This window comes from Mytilus californianus, unplaced genomic scaffold (assembly GCF_021869535.1).
Source record: "Mytilus californianus isolate M0D057914Y unplaced genomic scaffold, xbMytCali1.0.p SCAF_7, whole genome shotgun sequence".
Taxonomy (NCBI): Eukaryota; Metazoa; Mollusca; class Bivalvia; order Mytilida; family Mytilidae; genus Mytilus; species Mytilus californianus.
In genome coordinates this window covers 35066381-35089677 of record NW_026262723.1, presented here as the reverse complement: position 1 = coordinate 35089677, position 23297 = coordinate 35066381, and the positions used below count along the sequence as shown (strand labels likewise).

The 23297-nt window shown below is 32.7% G+C and overlaps 1 protein-coding gene across 1 annotated transcript; it reads right to left on the bottom strand.

The window, feature by feature from the left end:
• Window positions 1-20155: 20155 nt before the first annotated feature.
• Window positions 20156-20968, bottom strand: LOC127708367 (nodal homolog). Its single transcript, XM_052213217.1, has one exon. The coding sequence runs from the start codon at window positions 20966-20968 to the stop codon at window positions 20156-20158; it is 813 nt and encodes a 270-aa protein (XP_052069177.1).
• Between the last annotated feature and the right edge of the window lie 2329 nt (window positions 20969-23297).

Sequence of the window (23297 nt, the reverse complement as noted above, 5' to 3'; positions counted from 1 at the left end):
GAAACTATAGTATTTAAAGTAAATACATGTAATCAACATCTCTTATTTTAATTTTGAAATTATCAACTTCTTCCACCTAAGTAGCAATATACCATACATACATTTCCCAACTTATTCGGTATTCAAGAGCTTGATGCTGCTACTTTGACTTTATAAAACGTCACCAGTGAGCCGAAAGTTGATGAACCAGGGTTATGTCAAAGAACGTCTCGTCCTTTTTCTAAAATAGTTCATCGGAAGATACCAAGACCTTGTTGATAAATATTGCGTATTAACTTCACAAATAATACATGATGGTCTTGAAGTAAAGATTATAGGAGGTACTGTCGTTGTTTATCATCTTAATTACGTGTTATAGTGTTCTTATAATTCTCTTTGTAAATCACTAACCTTTACTGTTTAGTCCATTTTTGGTAATATCCTTTTAGCGTGGCTCGGTACTTATGCCATTGTGTAATTGTGCTATGTTCAATTTTGTATTCTTGTCTTTCATTTTTCCTTATGTGCTTTGTCTATATGCAATTACTTTCTTTGTTGACATATTTGTTTGTTTTCATAGTGATTAAGATTATAACACAATGTTGACTGCTGTACCCCTATTTTTGACATTTTTACCTATTATGTCTGTTTGTTTTGTTCAAATTCTCAGTATCAATATCAATTGTCAATATACATTTTGTAATGGAATTTTATGCGACTGTCATACAAGTGAGAGGTTTATTCCACCATTTTCTACATAAGGAAATGTCTGTTCCAAGTCAGGAATATGACAGTAGTTTTCTATTCGTTTGATGTGTTTGCGCTTTGCCATTTGATAAGGGACTTTCCGATTTGAATTTTTGTTATTTTACTTTTTTTATTTTTCAAAACAATTTAAATTACTCATTACACATACAATATCATTTTGGGTTGTATAAAATGGGAATTTGACTCAAATTTATTTCAGTATATTTCAGTCCATTTAAGAATTTAAAAAATTGATCATTTCAATAGACTGCATGCAATTCCGTTTCAATTTGATGCAATTTTACAAATCTCTTAAATGTGTCAACACTAATTTGTAATAGACGCATTTTGGAATGCATAATACATTATTTCTACTCAAATAGTAAAAAAGGTACACTCTTTTAACGTTCGTTCGTCGATTTGTTCTTTAAGGTAGCTCGGGTGTTTTCCTCCATCTTGCAGAACACAATCGGTCTAGATCTTTAATGAAATGTGCTAATTTCGAGAGTAGAATATAATTCATTTGTAAGACTTTTCATATTAGTACAGAAAATTATCAAATTTTTCGATTGTAGATTTACCAAAACAGAATATTTTTTGTTTGATTCAATTTTTTTTTCAATTTTACTATATAAGGGGAGATAACTCAGATAAAGTTATGAATTTACCTATTTTTTTCATGCAGCACCCTAATTTTTCTTTTTCTTTTCTGAAAGCATGTTATTAGAGCTATTTTCTCATATTTTATCTAAAAATTCAATGGTTAAGTTTTCTTTTTATCACACAAAATTGGGTTGTCCATGCATAATCTATTCAAAATCTGACAATATTGCACAATCGGTAGCGTGAAAAAAAGCCTCGTGACCCATACTTTTTATTACTTTTTTTAAAAAAGAATGATATAAACTACATTTTGGCAAATCATTGAAAAATTCTATGTATTTTAATTAAGACCCCCCCCCCCCCCCCCCCCCAAAAAAAAAGTGCATACGATACATTTACAGGGGATGTGAAATCGTCGCTAACGTAAAATGTAATTTTTCGCGACTTCAAAGTGTCATTATTTTGGAAAGGTACTTTTAATTCTTAGCTTGAAAATGGGTTCATCTATGTTGTGATGTTACACTATTGTTTCAGAAAAAGGGTGAAGGTTTGGTACCAGTAAAACGTTTAAACCCGCTGCATTTGTTTGCACCTGTCCTAAGTCAGGAATCTGATGTTCAGTAGTTGTCGTTTGTTGATGTGGTTCATAAGTGTTTCTCGTTTCTCGTTTTTTATATAGATTAGACCGTTTGAATGGTTTTACACTAGTAATTTTTTGGGGCCCTTTATAGCTTACTGTTCTGTGTGAGCCAAGGCTCCGTGTTGAAGACCGTAATGTGACCTATAATGGTTTACTTTTATAAATTTGACTTGGATGGAGAGTTGTCTCATTGGCACTCATACCACATCTTCTTATATCTATCATACATGGGACCTGTCCCCTGTTAAAAAAAAACTTTTGGGTTAATAGAATAGGAAGATTATTTGTATCATCTTTTTATGAATAAAATCACCAATGATATATTTAAAGCAAAAAATCATATTTTGTTGTTCTAAATAAGGAAAATGTAATAGATAAGATTAATAAGTCATAGGTTTAAAGTCTACATTCCAACTAGAAGACTATCACCTTAAGGTGCCGTATAGATTTTTTTTTCAGTTTTCAGTTTTTAACTTCATTTTATTCTCTTTTAATAAATGTGTATAAAAGTTATGTACCCTCCCCCTTTTTTTTTTCCAAATTAACAAGAATTATTTATATTAAAATGGGAAATCGTAAAGTTATTTTCCATTCACAATTTTTGTTTATGAACAGTATATATTGAAATAAAAACATGATGGAATCAAACACCTTTAACAAAGATGATATATTGCTCGTGCAGCACTTGTACCACTTTTCGGTAATTTGATGCTTTTATAGAATAATTTAATTGTAATGCATCCAAATGTGTATAGTAATATAAACCAGAGCTTGAAAATCGATCTGCACATAATTTATAAAATGTTGAGTCCTTATAATATAATTAATGAATAATAGCCAATAATCTATCGTCATTATTTATAATATAAACACAAGTCACATTGAATTGAACGCATGTTTTTAATTTGCAGTATACTAATTATAGCGAATACAAATATAACTACCAGTAATATTCGATTCATAAGACACTTCCGCTGGTTTTGTAAAGGTTCAATTTCAAGCTAAAATTTTAAAGTAGTATCACGGAGGACATAAAAATGACAAACATTGATGTTCTTCTACCAATAAGGTAATTACTGAATCGCAAAAGATTTTTCGGCGTTATTTTTCATACTTAAACACAAAGTATTTTAATTTAATGATCATATTCACAGGTGTCATTCGGTATATCGAAAAAAATTATCGTGAAAGAATAGCTAACGGTGATCAAGCATTTTGATCAGATCGTGAATGCACTAAGTGTTATTCTACTTCAAAATCTGTGAAAAAGCTGCTGTATTTTCGAAAGACGGAACAAATCAGAAAAAAGAAAGATGTCTGTCAAAATGATTCAACTTACTTAATTATACTTTGCACTACGTTAAAGAACAAATGCAGTACTTTTTTAAGAAAACACAAAAGGCGACACACGATCCTATGAGAATCATTACAAAAAAACCATGTTTGTATCTATAATGGTCTCATTCCAATATATCATGATATATTTGAAACTTAATCTTTAGTTTGTCAGATAGTCCAGAAAAATTAAAGTATGTTATTACTTGAATAAGGTTCGTGATTATTTTTTTTAAAAAAGTATAATTTTGTTCATTTTTAATCAAAATTGATCGTGAAAGATTATTTTGACTGTAAAAGAAAAGGCGTGACCAGGCTTAATGATCAGAAAACTTACAAAGAATTTTAGGCGTTCTTTTTTATTTGGTGACATATATATATATATATACATACAGACCCATATTTAGACCTGTTTTCATTTAAGAGGCAATGCTAGCTAGGCACCCAAGATAATAAGAATTTCAAGAGCGTTAAATGTCGAAGAGTAAATATCTTTATATTAATAATACTAAATGCATCCACGAATGAGTTAAGCGAGAAGGGGTCTGGTGGTCTTCCTCTGGAAACATCTTAATGTGTACGTTTTTGTTTTCGTAAGGGTAAGCTCAAAGGAGCTATATTATTTAATTTTACATATAGGTATATTGAAGATGTTCTTTCCATTAACACTACAAACTTTTCAGTTTGGGTCCTAGTGATAGTCCCGAACTAGAGATTACAGACATCACATATACAGCTTCCTCGGCCTCATTTGTAGACATGTATACCCCGAATTTGACTACAGCGGTAATCTCAATACCTAAGTCTATGACAAACGAAATGATTTCAATTTTGAAATTATGAATTTTCCTCACCTTAGTAGCAATTGACCAACTTCATCCGCGTATGGATTATACATTTCTCAACTCATACGATATTCAGGAGCTTGCAGCTGCTACTCAGAATTTGTAAAAAGTCATCAGTGTCTGAGCAAATAAATAATCATTCAGGATTTTGTGAAAGAACGTCTTGTTCCTTTTCTCAAAAAATTCATCTGAAAGTACCAAGACCTAATAAATAAATATTCATGGTCTTGAGTTATAGATTCTAGGTTCTGACTCTGTGTAGAATTTTATCTACTTTACAGTTTTACATTTATTAGTCTTTGTACTGATATGTTCCATTTTGTCGTATGACTCTTGACGTGGTTTGGTATATGTGCATCCAGCTTTTAAGTTTTTTTTTTTGGTTTTTCTCGTTCCATATGAGGGTGGGTCCAGAGATGCAATTCTGACACATGAGGTTTTTATTGTTTTCATTTTGTTTACAATAAGGGGTGTATTTATATTTTACTCTATTTTTATTTTATCGGGAAAGTGTATATTTCATTATGCTTTGCTATACTGGCTGCCTTATCAACTACAAAACTTGGATTTAATTCTAAGTGTGTTTAAACGTTTAATTCAGTTGTGTTGAATGACTGTGATGTATGTTTACACAGTTTTGGCTGCTGGATCCGAATTATGGCTGCGTTAACTAATTATGTCTGTTTGGATTGCTCACCTAATTTGATAATATTACGGAACATAAAAAACTGTCATACAAGTGGGCGTTTTAGCTAGCTAGAAAAACCAGGTTTAACCCACCATTTTCTTAGGACAATGCATGTGCCAAGTCAGGAATATGATCGTTGTTTTCCTGCGGTTTTTTTAGACAATGTTTTTCTCTCTCCAATATTTACAAAAATCATCAAGGGTCTTCGTTTCATAGATATGACTGTGCAAAAAAATTAATAGAAATCAGATAAGACAATCTTAACTTTTCACACGCCAACCTTCACCCTAGCCTGGTACAGTAGGGTAACATTACAACATAGAAAGACACACTATAAAATATCAATTGAAATGGCTTAACTCAATCAAAAAGACATATTTACAAAAACAAATAAACATACACTGAACGAATAAATTTGATATATGACACAATATAAATACAATATTAATAAAAAGGGGGGAGATGTAAAATAATGTCAAAAAGACAACTATAACTTTGGACAAAATGACGTTAAATTAAATAACGTACACAGGTAAATTTGAATATACATGTAATAATTTTGTAGTTAGGAGTACTGAAATATATTTTACAAAATAAATAAATTTGTACGAGAACAGAAGTGAAAATTTATCGTCATACTAAATACTTATCAAAGGTGGTACATATTAAAAATAGTGAGACGAGATTATTAGCAACCGTACGGCCTTTATGCAACAATGAGAAAATTCCATACAGTAAAGTACGCTATAAAAGGCCCCAGCATGAAAATATGAAACAATTCATTTGAGAAAACTAACGGCATAATTTATTAACTAGAGGCTCCAAATCGCCTGTGTCGCTCACCTGCATCTTCAACAATGGCCATTTTGGGTACAATTCATTATCAAAGGGTCAATAATTCCATAAAGAGCTAACTTACAATTTTGAGTCATGTTCTCATATTTGTAGATTTTGTCATGCTGATCATTTATACTTTTTAAACTTTCTATCTATCTATTACAGTTTTCAAGAAGATAATTGGCAAAACCATGGTACAAATCATCAAAAAAAGTCTGACAGTTTTGATTTAAATACTAGACAATAGGTAGATCTCAACATTTTGAACATTTCTATTTAGTTAGATTTTCTCTATTGATAGCGGTTTTCAAGATTATAGACCAAACTTGCATGGCGCATTTTACCCCTCTGTTCTATTTTTAGCCATGTCGGCCATGTTATTTGGCAGCCGGGGTCATCGGACACATTTTCCAAACTAGATACCCGAATGATGATAAATTTGGTGCAATAGTTTTGATTTTAGTAAAATTTATCTGTCGCCGACTTATCTTAATACCAAAAGTGATTGCTTATAAAATGTACGTTTTATAGTTTATTCGTATTTTGTGCTGTTAAATACTCCTGTCCCAGGTTATGGGCGGGTTGGTTACCCGCTAACATGTTTAACCCCGTCACATTTTGTATGTGCCTGTCCCAAGTCAGACGCCTGTAATTCAAAGGTTTGTCTTTTGTTGCTGAATATCATTGTTGTTTTTCATTTATTGTTTTGTATGTAAATCAGGTCGTTATTTTTTCTCATTGGAATTGTTTTACATTTGTCATGAAGGGGCCTTTTGAAGCTTGCTATGCGGTAAGGATTTTCCTCTTTCTTGTGATGAAGGCCATACGGTGACCTATAATTGCTGCTAACGTCTACGTCATTTGGTCTCTGGTGGACAGTTGTCTAAATGGCAATCATACCACATCTTCTTATTTTTATATTATCCTATTCAAATGCTGATTTGTTTAATACATAGCGTGTACTTGTTCACTTCTCAAACTGCTTGTTTATATGGTTTACTATCCTGTGTGGTAATTATTTTTCATTTTACAGAATTTTCTAGATTTTAACGGAATTTTTTGTACAGCAGATAGTTTAACCTTTAAGTATAATATTACATATAAACACCTCTGTTTATAATCTATAAAATTACTGATACTATTATCACAATAACACCACTAATTCCTTTCTAATCACAATTGTCTATTCTCTCACATTGACTTCAACGTGTGTTTTATTATTTGTACCAAACAACTATAATCTTTATTATGAGGGTCAATACTTTCTCTTGCAAGCAAAGCTGTAAATAAATAATATAAGTATGGATAATAGGTTCACAATGCATGTGTATTTTCTTACAAAGTATTTCTTGTCAATTTTCCTTTTTTTCTATCTGCTGCTACATTTATATTTTGATAGTTACATTTTTCATGAAGTTGAATCATGCTCCATTGGAGCCATTCTTTTTTTCTAAGTTGTTTAAACATAATTTAAAAAAAAAATATGTGGCATACATTATGCAAAAAACAAACAGCAACCCAACTACACAGTTACAAAAGACTAGAGGTCAGCATACTGTTTCCATTATACCATATGCCAAGCACTATGTTGTGCCGAGTCTAAAATGTAAGTAGGGTAAATAAAATTGAGAATGGAAATGGGGAATGTGTCAAAGAGACAACAACCCGACCACAGAACAGACAACAGCAGAAGGCCACCAACAGGTCTTCAATGCAGCGAGAAATTCTTAATTAAAACAGGACACCAAATTCGTAAAAAGACCAACAAAACTCAGATCAACTGATAAAAATGAAAAGTACAGCATTGTCAAAAACAATGTAGGCATTTGTAATTTTGTGCAATACCCAAATACTCAAAATTGTACAAAAAAGTTATTTTTTAACTGAAAACGATAATTTGCCAGTATATATAATCTGTTCGATTTTTCCTTCTACTTCATGTAATAGAATTTAAATAAATTTTTGTCTGCTGCAGTTACCGCTCGAACAACACTAAATTTTCAAAATACGGTTATTCTATTGGAAAAAAAACTAAGATTCCTTCAGCCGTTTGTTTAATATCTTTCCGTGTGTAACCTTGCAGTGACATCGAGTATGATAAGTCCCTTATTTGGCCACATATCTCAAGGATGTTTAATGTTTTCATGTATAAGCTGTAACATATAAGGCGACTGACATTATCCTTAAAGAGACATTAATGCACCAACTTACATACGGATATATCATATATCATTATAGAAAGCTTATTATCTGTACTGTCTTTTTTGTTGTCTTATCTAAGCTAATATTGACTAAATACATTTTTTTTTCTATAAAGTAGAAGAGCTAAAAGAGGGACGAAAGATACCACAGGGACAGTCAAACTCATAGATAGAAAACAAACTGACAACGCCATGGCCAAAAATAAAAAGACAAACAGACAAAAAATAGTACAGATGACATAACATAGAAAACTAAAGACTAAGCAACACGAACCCCACCAAAAACTGGGGGTGATCTCAGGTGCTCCGGAAGGGTAAGCAGATCCTGCTCCACATGTGGCACCCGTCGTGTTGCTTATGTTATTACAAATCCGGTAAATAGTCTAATTCGGTAAGTCACATTCGTGAAAAGGGAAGGGTATTGTAGTTACGACATAAGGAACATATCCGATATCATCTGTGAAACGGTTATTCCATAACGGTTAACCAACTCGTGATAGCGTCCGTAAAATTTACGAAGGGATGATTTCAACTTCACCATTTGGAACTCTTGGTTTAATAGCTTCCTTGTGAGCAGCAATCCTCTATCAAGGAAATCATGATAGGAAACACAAGCCCGGGAGTATCGTATCAATTGGGAGATATATACTCCGTATGCAGGCGCTGCTGGAATGTTGCTACATAGAAATGGAAAGTTCACAATTGGGAAGCTGAAATCATCTCTTTTGTCGTAAAGTTTTGTTTTCAACCGACCCTCATTGTCAATTTCTAGATGCAAGCCAAGATATGGGGCAGACTTAACTGTATCTGTAGTATCCTTTATCTCTAGTTCGATGGGATAGATTCGTTCAACATAGTCACCAAATTTTGTATTATTTAGTGAGAGAACATCATCTATATAGCGGAACGTAGAGTTAAAGGATATTGCTAACTTCTTATCTTTTTTCCTAAGAAGTTCCTGTATGAAGTGAGCCTCATAATAATAAAGAAACAAGTCGGCAAGAAGAGGGTCACAATTGGTTCCCATTGGAATTCCGACAGTCTGTTTAAAAAACACGTCCTCCAAACGTAACAAATATGTTGTCAATCAAGAAATCAAGCATCTTGATAATGTCAGTTTCAGAGAATTTTTTGTTTGAATCAGAGTGATTCTTTACAAAGTAGGATTTATCCCTCCACAAGACAAGAGCTAAAAGCTGTCTTTTTGCAGATGGTGGTATTTTGGCTGTTAAATTAGCTATAAACGTGAACGTTGTTTTATCACCAGATTTTGCATTATTAAAATTTTCTGTTACAAAATTTAAGAAATTATATCAAATAAAGTAATATATTTCCCTCATGCAAAGCTCTGATTCCTTGCCCGACTTTGGCTATACTTTTTTGTCCATTTTGGTTTATAAGCTCTTCTTTTATTTAGTGAAAATAGCATGCAAGTTAGAGAAAATTGAATCACAAGCATATGTAATGACTTTCAGTCATTTTTATCAATTTCACTAGATTTTATGGGAAAAGGCCCTGTTTATTAAAAACAAGCTATTTATATTTTAAATTGCTTTGATAAGTGATTGCTAACCTCTGTTTTAAAAGATTACTTTCTTGTCATGCATTCTTTTATTATTCAACAGTAAATTTAGTAGATTTAACATCAGAAAAAAGTGAGTGCATGCTGTTGTTATTCCGAAATTGTTATGTTATACACGTTCCAAAAAAGTTAAATCCTTGTTCTTTTTATCATCTTCTACATAATAGTATTTTGGAATCTGACATACACTGTAAATATTTTAGATGTTACTATAAGCCATGGTCTGAACTGAAGACCACGTATAAATAATAATACTAGGCCATCAAAGTAAACAGAATTCTTACCCTCCTACTCCAGAGTCAACACAAATACACACATAGAGTTTAAACCTATCGTATGCACATCTCTTGTTGATCCGGTTGTCCAATATTCTTTACTAGTTTCAGTTCCTTACAAAAACCAAAAACAATCATATGCACACGTCTCAATCAGCAAACCTCGGCAGATTCCGCTACCCGACATCTAGTTAGATTGTCATATCTGCTGAGGTGTGCCGAATGCACACGTCTAAACTAAAGCTAGGTTCAGTTTCAAATATGAAACAACGTAACAGATTACGAGGAGATGTGGATACAAAAAATGAAAACATCTCTTTATAAATTTTCAAGCGTCCCAAGCACTTTTCTAGATTTACCTTCATCAGGAACGATCAAGCCGAATATTTAAAAGCCAAAGATGTATAAGAACTTAAACAGCCGAAGAGCTATATGATAAAAAGGACCTAAAATAATAGCCAAATCCGTATCAAGTGAACTTTTATTACTTAAGGGAGTGCGAAACGCCGAATAATTGCTCAAATGATCGAACGAACGAACGGACGTTCAATAAATATATACTAAATCACCCGCTTCACAATTTTGAAAACTGAAGCCAAAAAGAGCTCTTGTCATCCCTGGTCATTTTTAGAATAAACAATTTTGTTCTAAGTAAACAATAAATTGTGATCTACTGTAATAATATCAAAACATGTAGAAAAAAACCAGACAGAGGATCTCTTTACTGTGCTTGTGCTATTCATGAACTGTCCTTCAATTATAATCACCAATGGTATTCTTATGGGCGATTATAGCTAAAAAGTGTCTAAAGTTTTGTCATAATTTTAACATTCGGTGGATATTGTCTCCTTTTCGAGCATTCTCATAGAATAGAGAATGGAAACGGGGAGTGTGGCAAAGAGACAACATCCCAGCAAAGAGCAGAAAACAGCCCAAGGCCACCAATGGGTCTTCAATGCAGCGAGAAAATCCCACACCGAAGGCGGGCTTCAGCTGACCCCTAAACAATAATGTATACTAGTTCAGCGAAATAGACGCCACACTTAACTCCAAAACATACGAATGAACCAAAATTTAAAAACACACACAAGACTATAAAAGGCTAGTGGTTCCTGACTTGGGACCGGTGCAAAAATTTTGCCCCCCCCCCTCTTAATACCTCTAGCCAATGTCGACACACATCAATATGCACAGTAAAACTCAGTTTAATAGAAGTCCGAGTCCGATGTTAGAATAGGTAACAGAAGAAACTGAAAACGAAAAAGATCAAATTAAATTAACAGAGGACTACTCGCAGCTACTGGCATACAAGGTACCAGCTCGAGACCTCCATTAAACTGATCGAAAGATTGTGTCTTCATCATTTAAAAATGAACCACAATCCCTCCCGTTAAGGGTTAATTATCATACCATCATAAAATGTACGAGAAGAACATAACCCGTGTCATGCCAATAACTGGTTTTAAAATAAATGTCTTTATTTCCGTTACAAAGACCATATGAGTGAATCAATGTTAATTCCAAAAAATGCCATCTTTAATGATTTGACATCAATTTCATAACTGTATCTTGTATAGAATATTACCATAAAAGATGGAATATAAAATACTTGAACGAATAAGATGTCTTCACGTTGATTTATATTTACGAATGATGTCCTTGAACCGATAATAAAATTTAGCTGCTGTAATAATTTTTCAGTAATACAGAGATTTCTTTCGTTGAAATCAATTATACATATTTATATTGTTGTGCTGATATTTAGAGTAATTATATATATATATATATTTTTTTAGAAACTACCAATTTACAAGTGGGGCACATGCGGACGGGGTATCCACAAATGCGTCTAACATCATATATAATGAATAAATACAAACAAGTAAAAGATATTCATATGTCATTATCAGAGTTAAAAATTGGTACATTATAAAATAAGACAGGTTACATAAAAGAAATAACAACATTATGTACAACATAAAAACAGAAATTAAACTACATAAGTTACATAAATCATATTGCACAGACAAATCACATTTACACTTTAGGTTCCAATACCAATGATCTGTGAGAGTACATTTCGCTCAACATTTTTTACTAAACTGTCCATATTTTTACTAATATAGGGATCAACCTGATAAAAATAATCACCAATCAGTATTTGTATTTTATCGTAGGACGATAACTCTGTGAAACAGAGGCCTGGGAAGGTAGAACGTAGGTAATCATTCATATCAGTAAAGTATTTATTACGGATAGAAGAATATCCATAACATTCAAGTAGGAAGTGCTACATGAACACAATTGGCAATTGGGACTCTTGCTAAGATTCATCCTATATAAGGCTTGGGTCACAAATAATCAGTTTGTTCGTGTTAACAATTTTAGTCTTGCAGACTTACAGTCCAGCAGGTTCGACAGATACGGCTGCTTTTCGTGTGCAAAAATTTAGAGAAAACATCTAGACTGCTTTTATTATTTATTACTTGATATTCCCTTCCACGGACAAACCTTCCAAGAAACTGTTTAAATATATTCAGATTAACATTCGAGTTGTAAAAGTGGTCCATACCAACCATATTAAACAAATTGATCATATAATGTGGATATTAATTACATCCCCTTTGAAGCGTTAAGGACTTAAGCTCTTCAAAAACAATTCGACATAGTTTACTTTTATCTAAGCCTTGAATCCTAGCAAAATAAGACACCCTTTGTCTATCGAGAAAATCTTTTATTGGCTCCCATTCCATGTCAAGGAAAAGAGCAGATGTTGGGATATTCATCTTAGTATTAAAAATTAATTTAGCCGTTTTATATTGCCATGTTTCAAGTATTTGGTGACTTGAAGCGGATGACGGTAGCCATACGGCGCATCCGTGTACTAGAGATGATCGGATAACCGAGTTCCAGAGAGCATCCTTAAAATATATGCGATTAAAAGATCCGTCTTCATTTAGCAGCCTAGTCATATAATTCAGTTTGCGCTCGATAATATCTTTTAAGAAAGGATTGATATGGTAAGTAAAAGTCAAAGAGCGGGTAAAATAAACTCCAAAATATTAATATTCTTTTGTCTTTTGCTCATTTCCTAGGTGTTCTTTCTTAGTTTTATCTAAGCGCTTACCTACTATCATAATCTTGGATTTGTTTGGGTTAAATTTTAAATTCCACTTAGAAGTAAATTTTGCTGTTCTATCTAGCAGACACTGTAGTTCCTCCTCGGAGTTCTTGATAAGGACTACATCATTAGCAAACATTAAAAAGTTCAACATGTGTGAGGAGAGTTCAACGCCCAAATTACTGGCTTCAAGCATCCCTACATGTTCGAGGTCATTCATAAAAACATAGAAAAGTGTCGTTGACAAAACACAGCCTTGCTTCATTCCAAATTCTTGATCGAAGAAACCTGTTTCACTAGCCACAAACAATACTTTATTTAATACATTACTATAAAAGGATTTGAGCAATTTCCAGCACTTACCTTGAATGCCGTTTTTCCAAAATAGATAGAAAAGAACATCTCGCCAGACTCTATCAAAAGCTTTAGACAGGTCTAGGAAAGCGAGAAACGTTTTATGTTTTTTATATTTACGTATAGAACAAATGCATTGTAGTGTAAAAATATGGTCCTCGGTTCTTCTATTTTTTTCTAAATGCTCCCTGGATCTCGCCTAAAATATTATTTTCTTCTCAGTAGGACATTACAGATTCCTCCAAAATGTGTGAATATACATTAGAAGTAAGCGTGATACCTCTATAATTATCAATATCAAAAAAGGATCCTGATTTATTATGTTTCCCTTTTAAAATATCCCAGAATCCTCTAACCTTATTGGAAGAGTTAACATGGTTAACACATTTATCATGAAATTGTTTCAATTTCAGAGTGCTTGCTTTTCTTTTGATAGCTTCTTGGACCTTAGCTTTACGCACCTGATAAATATTGGATAAAATCTTACCAGTCTCGCTATTACAGTCGTGGGTTTTGTCATGAATTATATTCAAGCAATTACTTTCTCTTCTGTTTTTAATCGTTGTCCCAAAATTTACGATACCGATTTGATTTATTAACTTTTCCGATAGAAAATTCAGCAGCATCAAGGACGGACTTTTTCCAGTAATCCCAAATTGAATTGATACCTGAAGACATTTTAATAGTGTGCTCAGATGCCTTATAGTTATCTTGTAATGTTGTTTGAAAAATATTCCAATCAGTATTATCGTTTATTTTCCAAATAAAAGCTGGTTCTTTGGGTTCGTTTATTATTTTCCGCGTGTTTGTGTTTATTTCGGTTCGTATTATGACATGATCACTATGTAGATCAAAAAAGCCATTTTCATTTATTATAACAGGTGTAACGTTGCGGCAAAGGGCTTCAGAAAGAAGAGCGTAGTCGATTACTGACCTTCGGTTATTAAGAATACGTGTATAAAAACCATCACAAACGGGGAGGCAATTTACAGCATTCGCCAAGTAAATCACTCGCATCTATAAACTGACGAAGCCTTTTTACATTACAGCATGCTAATTCACACATGGTATTAAAGTTTGTAACGTTACACTTTTCAATATATTTTCCGTTAAAGTCACCCATTAGTAAAATTTCATAACCAAAGTGGATTAACTTTGAGCAGTTTTCAATAAACATCTAAAATAGGATAATTAACAATAGGAATTGAAAAGTAATCTAAAAAATGACCTAAAGGAGTGTGAACATATATATTCACATTCTGACTTTTTTAAATGCCCTTTTATTAAGGTATAAAATATTATGATTTTCGTCTTAATGATATTATGAGGCAAACATTGGAGAGATCAAATACAGATTAACCAAGAACAAGCTATAGGGCTTCAAAGATTCTAAAAGGTGTCTATTACTGGTCTGGAAGACTGATAAAGCAAAATTAACCAAGATAGACAGACGTCTAACAAAATTTCATTTTTCGGCCTTCACACCGACTGGCCGGCTCTAAATTTACCCGTCAAGAAGGTAAAGAACAATGAAATTGCATCAGGTTCCGGAGTCCACTTCGACATTTTTGTGGTAAAAGTAAGCAGCTGATACATCCAGTAAGTAAACTCATCATAGATACCAGGCTTAACATTTTGTACGTTAGAAGTGCGTTTCGTCTATTAAAGGCTCATCGGCGACGCTCGAATAAAACAGAATTGCCAAATAAAGTACAAAGTTGGTGAGCATTGAGAACCCGAAATTCCAAAAGGTTTTAAAGCAAAGGTCCACCTTTTCGTATATTTTGAATATTTAAAAATACATGCCCTTTCATATATTTTTTGACAAACAACAGCCCCATATTAACGCTATGTCATGGAAAATAATACTAGAGTTCGCAACTATCTGATGCTTAAATGACTGGTTTTAATTGAGTTTTTAAAAATACTAACGTCTAATTCAGTTTCAGATACTTATCCGTACCACTCATTACAAAGTGAAGCGTTCCCTTTCCTTACCCTGGAGGCATAAGGGTTCTGCAAATTGATTTCTTTAATTTAACAGCCGTAGCTAAGATAGTGCAACTACGAGATCAATTTTAACTTTTAAAGTATAGGATTTACAAAATGTAGGTGTTCTCGTGCTTAATACAGTTGGAAGAATTAACATAGTTTTTTACCAGCAAAATGTTTAGATTTTGAAAATTAAACCAGAAATAGACAAGATAGTACACCGATTCATATTGAAATACAAAAGCAATGATAAGGTATAAATTTGATGACAGAAAAATAGACACAACTAATATTTCATTCCAAATCCATAATATAAAACATCTTCTGAAAGTATTACTGCGTCTGGAAATTTGTAGATAATAACACTATTCCTGTTTTATCAAAACCAATAGCTCTTTTTAGAACAAGAGGAAAGATAAAATAATTATTTATTACTTCTGTGTAAATCAGATGTAGTCGTTTCATATCTTCGTGGCTGACGCCACTCAGATATGAGAAGACTACATTCAATACTTGTTTTTTGTTAAGTGTTACAAGAAAAGGATGAAAATTAGAAAATGTAACATAAGTACAATGGTCTAAATATAATACCATTCAAGAATTTCGATTGCTCTGATTTATCGTGTTGTAAATTGATTGTAATCAGGTAATAGCAGAGTGACGATTCTATATTATATCAATTACACACCACGTCTCACGTTAAACGGAGTGTGCTTTACATATAATTGAATACACTGTTAATTCAGTCCTTAAAGCAGGGAAAGATTTTCATTGTTTTTCTGTAATTGGTGATTTGCAAATTCAGTCTAGGAACAGTATAAAGTTTCAGGAAAGAATTTCTTCTGTGATAGGTTTTTTTTTCATTTTTATTTGTTCAGAAACTTTTCATTTTTTTTTTTTATTTAATCAGAAATCTTTTCATTTTTCTTTTCTTAATCAGAAATGTTAATAAAATATCTTTTATTCACGGAATTCATTATATATGTTTCCAAAATGAGAAGATCAGTGATGTTATTGGCAGGTTTTTTTTCTTAATAGATTGTGAAAACTGAGTTGCAAATGTTCGCCTCCAAAAAGAACATTCCGCAAAATCTGTAATTCCTCATTAATTTTGAATTGCTTTAATTTTACTGCAATGCTAAGATACATTGACATTAAAATAGAAAAAAAACTGAACCGAAACATTTTTTTACCACCTTAACTTAACTTGAGCAGGAAGATTTCCCTCCATATTTATACATATGGCGCAGTCAATGCTTTGATATTGTGTTGAATTGAAATCAAGGCAATGGTTTAGTTCCGGAATCAAGATGCAAATCCCCTTTTATAAATATTGCAAAGTCAGTGCTCTGCTTTCAAAAATACCAAAATCATTTCAATGGAAATTTAAGTGATAAGGAGATGAGCAATGCCAGTGGTTTTAAAAGATTCTATGAAGTTTTAGTTGAAAAATGACAAAACAAAACTTAACAGAACATCTAAGAAAAGTTCACAATTTGGTCTTCTACAACTCAACTAAATTTCTCTCCACTTCTCTCCCTTTCTAGGTCAATTTATCTGCATCAACTGATCATCATTCTTAAGTTTGTAAATGTAAAGAAATTCATGCTTTCTCATATCAAAATGAGTACAAATATACTGCGTTTCAGAAGTCTATAAAGCAGTTGTAATTCAAGGTTTTGTAAAACAGGTGTAAAACAGAAAATGGTCAAAGAATTTTTACCATTTACCTTTTTTTTTTACCATTTTTGATTCGAGCGTCACTGATGAGTCTATTGTAGACGAAACGCGTGTCTGGGTACAAATTTTTAATCCTGGTATCTATGATGAGTTTTTTACCTGTCAGTTTTGCAAAGAAAAGAAAGGAACACATTGCAATTATTAATAACATATTTCCTTTCCAGAATCTCGATTACCTTGGTTCCTCTTGTTGATAATTGATTGTAATTAGAGAGTAACAATTCTCTATATCGATTACACAACTCTCCTCACGTTGAAAGACGTGTGATTTATATTACACAATCGCGTAAACTGTTACATAAGAAAGAGACGAAAGATTCCAAAGGGATATTCAAACTGAAGTCGAAAATAAACTGACAATGCCATGGCAAAAAACCGAAAACCGACGAAAAGACAAACAACAATGACTGAGCAACAACGAACCCCATAAAAAACAATCAGTGTTTAGAGCAGGGAAATTTTTTCATTCTTTCATATGCATTGTAATTTGAAGAAATATGCCAACTGGTCCTATTCGTATGTGTGTGTGCTCAATATGAAGTAAGCACCATTTTTATCAGAAAATTAAACCTCTGACCAAAAAAATGTCTGCTGTGAAACTATATCATTTTGTTCCAACCTTTTAATTTTCTTATTTATATATATATTCCTACCAGAAAAGATACAGTGACACTGAATTCATATGGTGAGTTGTTTGACCTTGGATAGCCACACATAGAATGTGGTGGGGTTTTAAATGTTTGTGAGGGCTCAATCCTCCCCTAATCTGGGACAATGGCGCAACATTCCAACACAAGAACAAACTGTAAAATCAGTTGGAAATGGCCTGACTCCTCATGTCGACACGAAGCATAAAAACGGTGATGTCTTAGGGTCAGATAAGAGTCAATTACCAATCCGCTATTGCGTGATGCCTAATCTCTTGATATAACTTATCAATATATTTTAACACGACGGGTGTCATATATGGAGCAGGATCACCCCTGGTTTTTGGCGGGGTTCGTGTTGCTCAGTCTTTAGTTTTTTATCTAGTGTTTTTTATATTATTGTTTGTCTTTTGGTTTCTTTTCGTTTTTTGCCAGGGCGTTGTTAGTTAATTTTCGACTTACAAGCTTGACTGTCCCTTTGACACATTTTGTCTCTCTTTTATCAACAGAAATTGTTACTCGCATTGTTTGGAGGCCGTAAAAGTTCCTGCGTTTGAGATGTACGTGTATGTTCTTATCTTTTTCAGTTTTGACCTATTTATTTTTAAGATCATCTCCAATATAAGTGCTAACTAATTTTCTCGATTTTGGTCAGTTTTTTTATTGATAATTGTTTTGCAGTCAACTCGAATTAGTTGCTCTATTCATACGCAATTCTCTACCAAATTATCTATCACACTAGTATATGTTTATGTGCCCGGTAGTTGTCTTCATGTTTGTATTATTTTATATTTTGTCGGACAATTTATGACAGCATTTGTTAGATTACAGATGTAGCTAGATCCATATCTAGAAAATAATGTTGCTCAAACCGGTGTTTGTTGCCGTCTTAGACATGCAGTGATGTGATATATTTTGCTCCATGTTGCAAGCCTCACTGTAATTTTGAGATGAAGAACGGCAATAAGAGCGCTGTTCCTTTGCTGTTGGATTTTTTTATTTGCGCGTAGTGTTTTTGTGTCATGAACTATCTTTTCCATAAGTCTTGCCATGTGATTACACAATTTTGTTTTCTGTTTGTATTTGTTTAACATGTGGATCTAGAATTCTGTAAACCAATCCAGACTTGCTTTTAGTACCAAGGATACTTGTGTTTTAGGAAGGCTAATCACTGGAATTGTTTTTAGTACAAGCACTTATTGTGTCAACAGTCTGAAGCGAATTCTAACAAATGACGATCTGCTTCGTTCTCCAAAATCTATTTAAAAATGTGTTGTGTGTGTTTGTTTTATACTTCCATCAGTACGTCTCTTTTTTTATCAATTTTTATTGTTTATGATATAAATCAAATATCTATATACTTGAATATAGTTATTAGATTATGTACAGGTGTAGATATTTGAGTGTCCGAATAAAATTATGTAATTTGATTTAATCGTGTCATTATAAACCTGCAAATATTTTTGTGTCAAATTTTATTGCATTCTGATATACGTACAGAAATTCAGAGACTTACGTTTGACGTCATTGTTGATTTTTTTGTATGTCCATGAAAGTATCATTTACTGATATGTACTATTGAATAAGGCGTGAAAAACATAACCCGTATAGTAATCAAGATGGGTTTGTTTTAATCGACATACACATTGCCCGTTATAAATGCTAGAAGACATTGAAACCAATATAAATATTAGGAGATGTGGTACGATGGCCAGTGAGCCAACTATCCAACAGAGACCAAAGTACGAGGATGTTAACAACTACAGGTCACCGCGTTTGGTCATCAACAATGAGCAAAATCCGTTCCGTATAGAAAGATTTAAAAGTCCCCGGTATGACAAAACGTGAAACACCAATGAACAAAAACAAATATTGCAAAGAGGCAACCAATAACAACCACTCAATTACAGGCATAGGAATTTCTTGGAACAGCGCGGCACATAAACAAAGTGGTGGAATACAATATGTTTATCACTTAACCTAGCCGCCTGGAATAGTGGTGCAACATAATAGCATCAGAATAAACTGTAAAAATCAATCGGAAAAGATTTGACTCGTCTGATTGGCGCGAAGCAAATAAATGTTCTAACAAAACGATTAAAAAAATCTACAAGCTACCAATATAAGAGTACTCGCAGTTTACTGAAAGCTAGTTCAAAGTCAATTTAAACTAATGAATAAACCATGTTAATATTTATGATGTTCCTCAGACTGTGTTGATATCTCTATCGACGTCATATATAAGTTGCATAATACAGCATGATTAACATTGAGAATGTTTCAGTATTTCAGTTGACGTTTCAACAGAAATTGTGCAATGAATCCATATTGCTTATGTATATATTAGATTTCATTTGTTCTTGTAACAACTAAATTTGTTTATCACATTTAAGTTTATCAATGATTGAAAGCATTTATTGATTCAAATAATAACAAAAAGATAATATAATTAAATATAAACAATTCATTCATACTAAGCAAAAAGTAAAGCAGGTAAATAAATATAAAAGTTTAACAGTTAATGGAAAGCAAATCTGAAAGCACAATGGCAAAATGTTCATCAGCGTCCTCATCGACATCCACAAGAATCCGCAACCATATCATCATGTAAACGAACGACTATTTCGTCTTGTTCATAATATAACAGTTTAAGGGGCTTTAATTTGGTTGGTACACAGCATGGCATAGGTGCGGCCTTCGGTTGACCAAGTCTCATTAAACTTTGCAGCATGGCATGATTCGTTGGTGTAAACTTTTCATCCACTGGGGATTTACAAACACCTGTACATATTTTTGCATTGAATACTTTAGGGTATACAATCCATTGTCCCCATCCTAAATGATTAAAATCAACGTCAAAATCTTGTAATTGGCACATTTTTCGTTTTCTTTTTCCTTTCGTTCTATTTTTCTTTTTCTCTCTTTTCTGTATTGCACGTTTGGATCGCGATAATTGTTCTGCAGGGTTCATTTGCATAATTTTTTCGTACATTTGGTGAAGAAATCCCTTATCTTCAGAAAAAATAATTAATAAAGCGTCATTTTTAGTTTCGCTTTCTTCTCGCCTCAGTTTGCGACTTTTATTTGACGGTTCAAATTTTATATTTTTCTTGATAGATACTTTTATAGTAATGTTACCATGAACCTGGTTAATCAGTGACTTAATAGTCGTTGATAAATTTACAACGGAATATTTCCCGTCCACTTCAACATTTTCCTTTGAATGGTACTTTAAAATTGAATGCCCGTTTTGTTTGATTACGTATTTAACTTTTGTTTTGCGACTTATCGATTCTTTGTTCTGATGAAGTCTCAGTTCCACTCTTTTAATTTGTTCCTCCACAGATAATGCATGAACCTTAAACTTGTATACGTCATACATTCTATTAAATTGTTTAAGCTCTGAAAAAAGAAGAAAAAATGCATATTAGAAAAAGCAGAAAAGTTTGAAAAAAACTTAAGCACAAAAAACCTGTTTTGGACTGCTAAGAATATAAATTAACCACGTATCGTGTAAATACAAACCAATTTCCCCGTTTCCAATTGCAATCATATTTGTATTGAAAGAAAAAAGAAATACATTGTGCTTGTCACAAGACATGGTCTAGTATAGACATTGAATAACTCTTTTTTACTATGTTGATTAGCTTATGAATGTTTTACGCTATAGGTAACTTTAAAGTCTCCTTCGAGTTATTTAGATCCTGGACGTGCAGAGAGCGTAGCATTCTCTCAACATTGGGCATACGATTAAAGGTAAATATTACGACAGGACGCAGTGGCTATCTCAGCTTTTTAGTATTTATATACATGTAATGTACTGATAACATCAATATAATAACAAGTAGTATTTACTTTCCGGTAACTAGGTTGCTCTTTCGTGTACTCTACTTAATATGAAAAAAGCATGTGGTATGATTGCCAATGAGACAATTATCCACTAGAGTTCAAATGACGAAGATAAAAGCAATTATAGGTCACTATACAGACTTCAACAATGAGAAAAACTCATACCGTATTGTCAGCTATAAAAGGCCCCCACATACAAAATGGGAAACAATTCAAACGAGAAAACTAACGCCCTAATTTGAATAACACAACGTACAATGCGAACTATCAAATTACCAAATGGTGAAATGAAATTCCATAAACCTCGATACACAAACATGTTTAGCTGTGGAATTAAAATATGATCCATTTCAAATAAGTGATAAAAGTCGCACAAAGGTGTCAACTTGATAGGGAAATCTAGATGGCTTAAATATGCAAACAGTGTAATAACTTTTTGATACCGGTTTGATTACTTAAATCGTTGTTATAGACACTCTCAATCCTAATTGTACTATAATTTGGATCAGATATTTACCTATTTGTATATCTTACGTAGGCCTAATCCAATTTTGTTGAAAAAAAACTCCCCCGCAGTTAATGAAAAATGCATGATAAGAATGTACAGCGGAATTCTGATCGGATATTTAAAATACCATACTGAAGTTAAAAAAAATACCAAGCGATGATCCTAGATTTGAGTTATTATAAAAGGTAAATTTATGGTAATCAAATAATATCAATAAAAGTCAAAAAATAAGAGTGGGCAAATTTTATCAACTAAGGACACTTTTTTGAAAACACAACCATTTGATTGATATTAGAAAAGAGGCTTATATGTAGTATAATCGGAATCAACAAAAAAGTAGCAAAGAATCACGCTCGCATCCAGAGCTCGCACCAGTGCTAGTGGCCGTGTTGAGCTTGCAGTGATTTGTGATTCATTGCCTCGTGTTGAAGGCCTTACTGTGACTTCGGGACGAAAAGAAACTCATCATAAATACCAGGGTTAAAATTTTGTACGCCAGACGCGTGTTTCGTCTACAAAAGACTCATCAGTGACGCTCGTATAAAAAAAGTAAAAAAGGCCAAATAAAGTACAAGGTTGAGGAGCATTGAAGACCCAGAATTCCGAAAGGTTTTGCCAAATACAGCTAATATATAATCTATTCCAGTGGTAGAAAATCCTTAGTATTGCGAAATATTCACAGTTAATTTATAATTATGACCATAGGAAAACATTCTTTTCATTTAAATGCAACATAAAGATTCAATACATAGGGATATACAAATAAGTGACATTTCTATTAAAGTTAATACCGGCTTTGTACGACAGTATAACATATTTCAATAACAAACATTGCTACATATGCGGGACATGGTATTGTAGTCCTTTTCCCCGACAACCTGATTTTTTGAATAAGCAATTTTATTCTAAATGTATGAGAGAAATTTAGTTATTGAACAAAGCTGGTAAAATGATGATTATGATGGCCGATTCAAAGGCTACTCAAAAGTACACAATTTAAAAATTTCACAAGACAATTTGTTTTAACACAATTTATAAGTGTCTGATTACTATGATATGCAAATTTATCGCTCTAATACGGTAAAAAGAATAAACGCTAATGCATGCTCTGTAAAACTGTTTTTAATTTAATATATACGACGTTTTTGGTCATTGTGCAAAGGACGACTTTTTGAATTTACACAATAAATGTGCTTTGGTCTAATATTATTTTTTTATTCTAATGAATAAGTAAAAATGCAATTTGAATTAAGAATTTAAATGTATGGGAGAAATTCAGTAACGAACCGCAATTGTACAAAGCTAGTAAAATCATGCTTATGACGGACTATTGTCGGGGAAAAAGGACTACAAG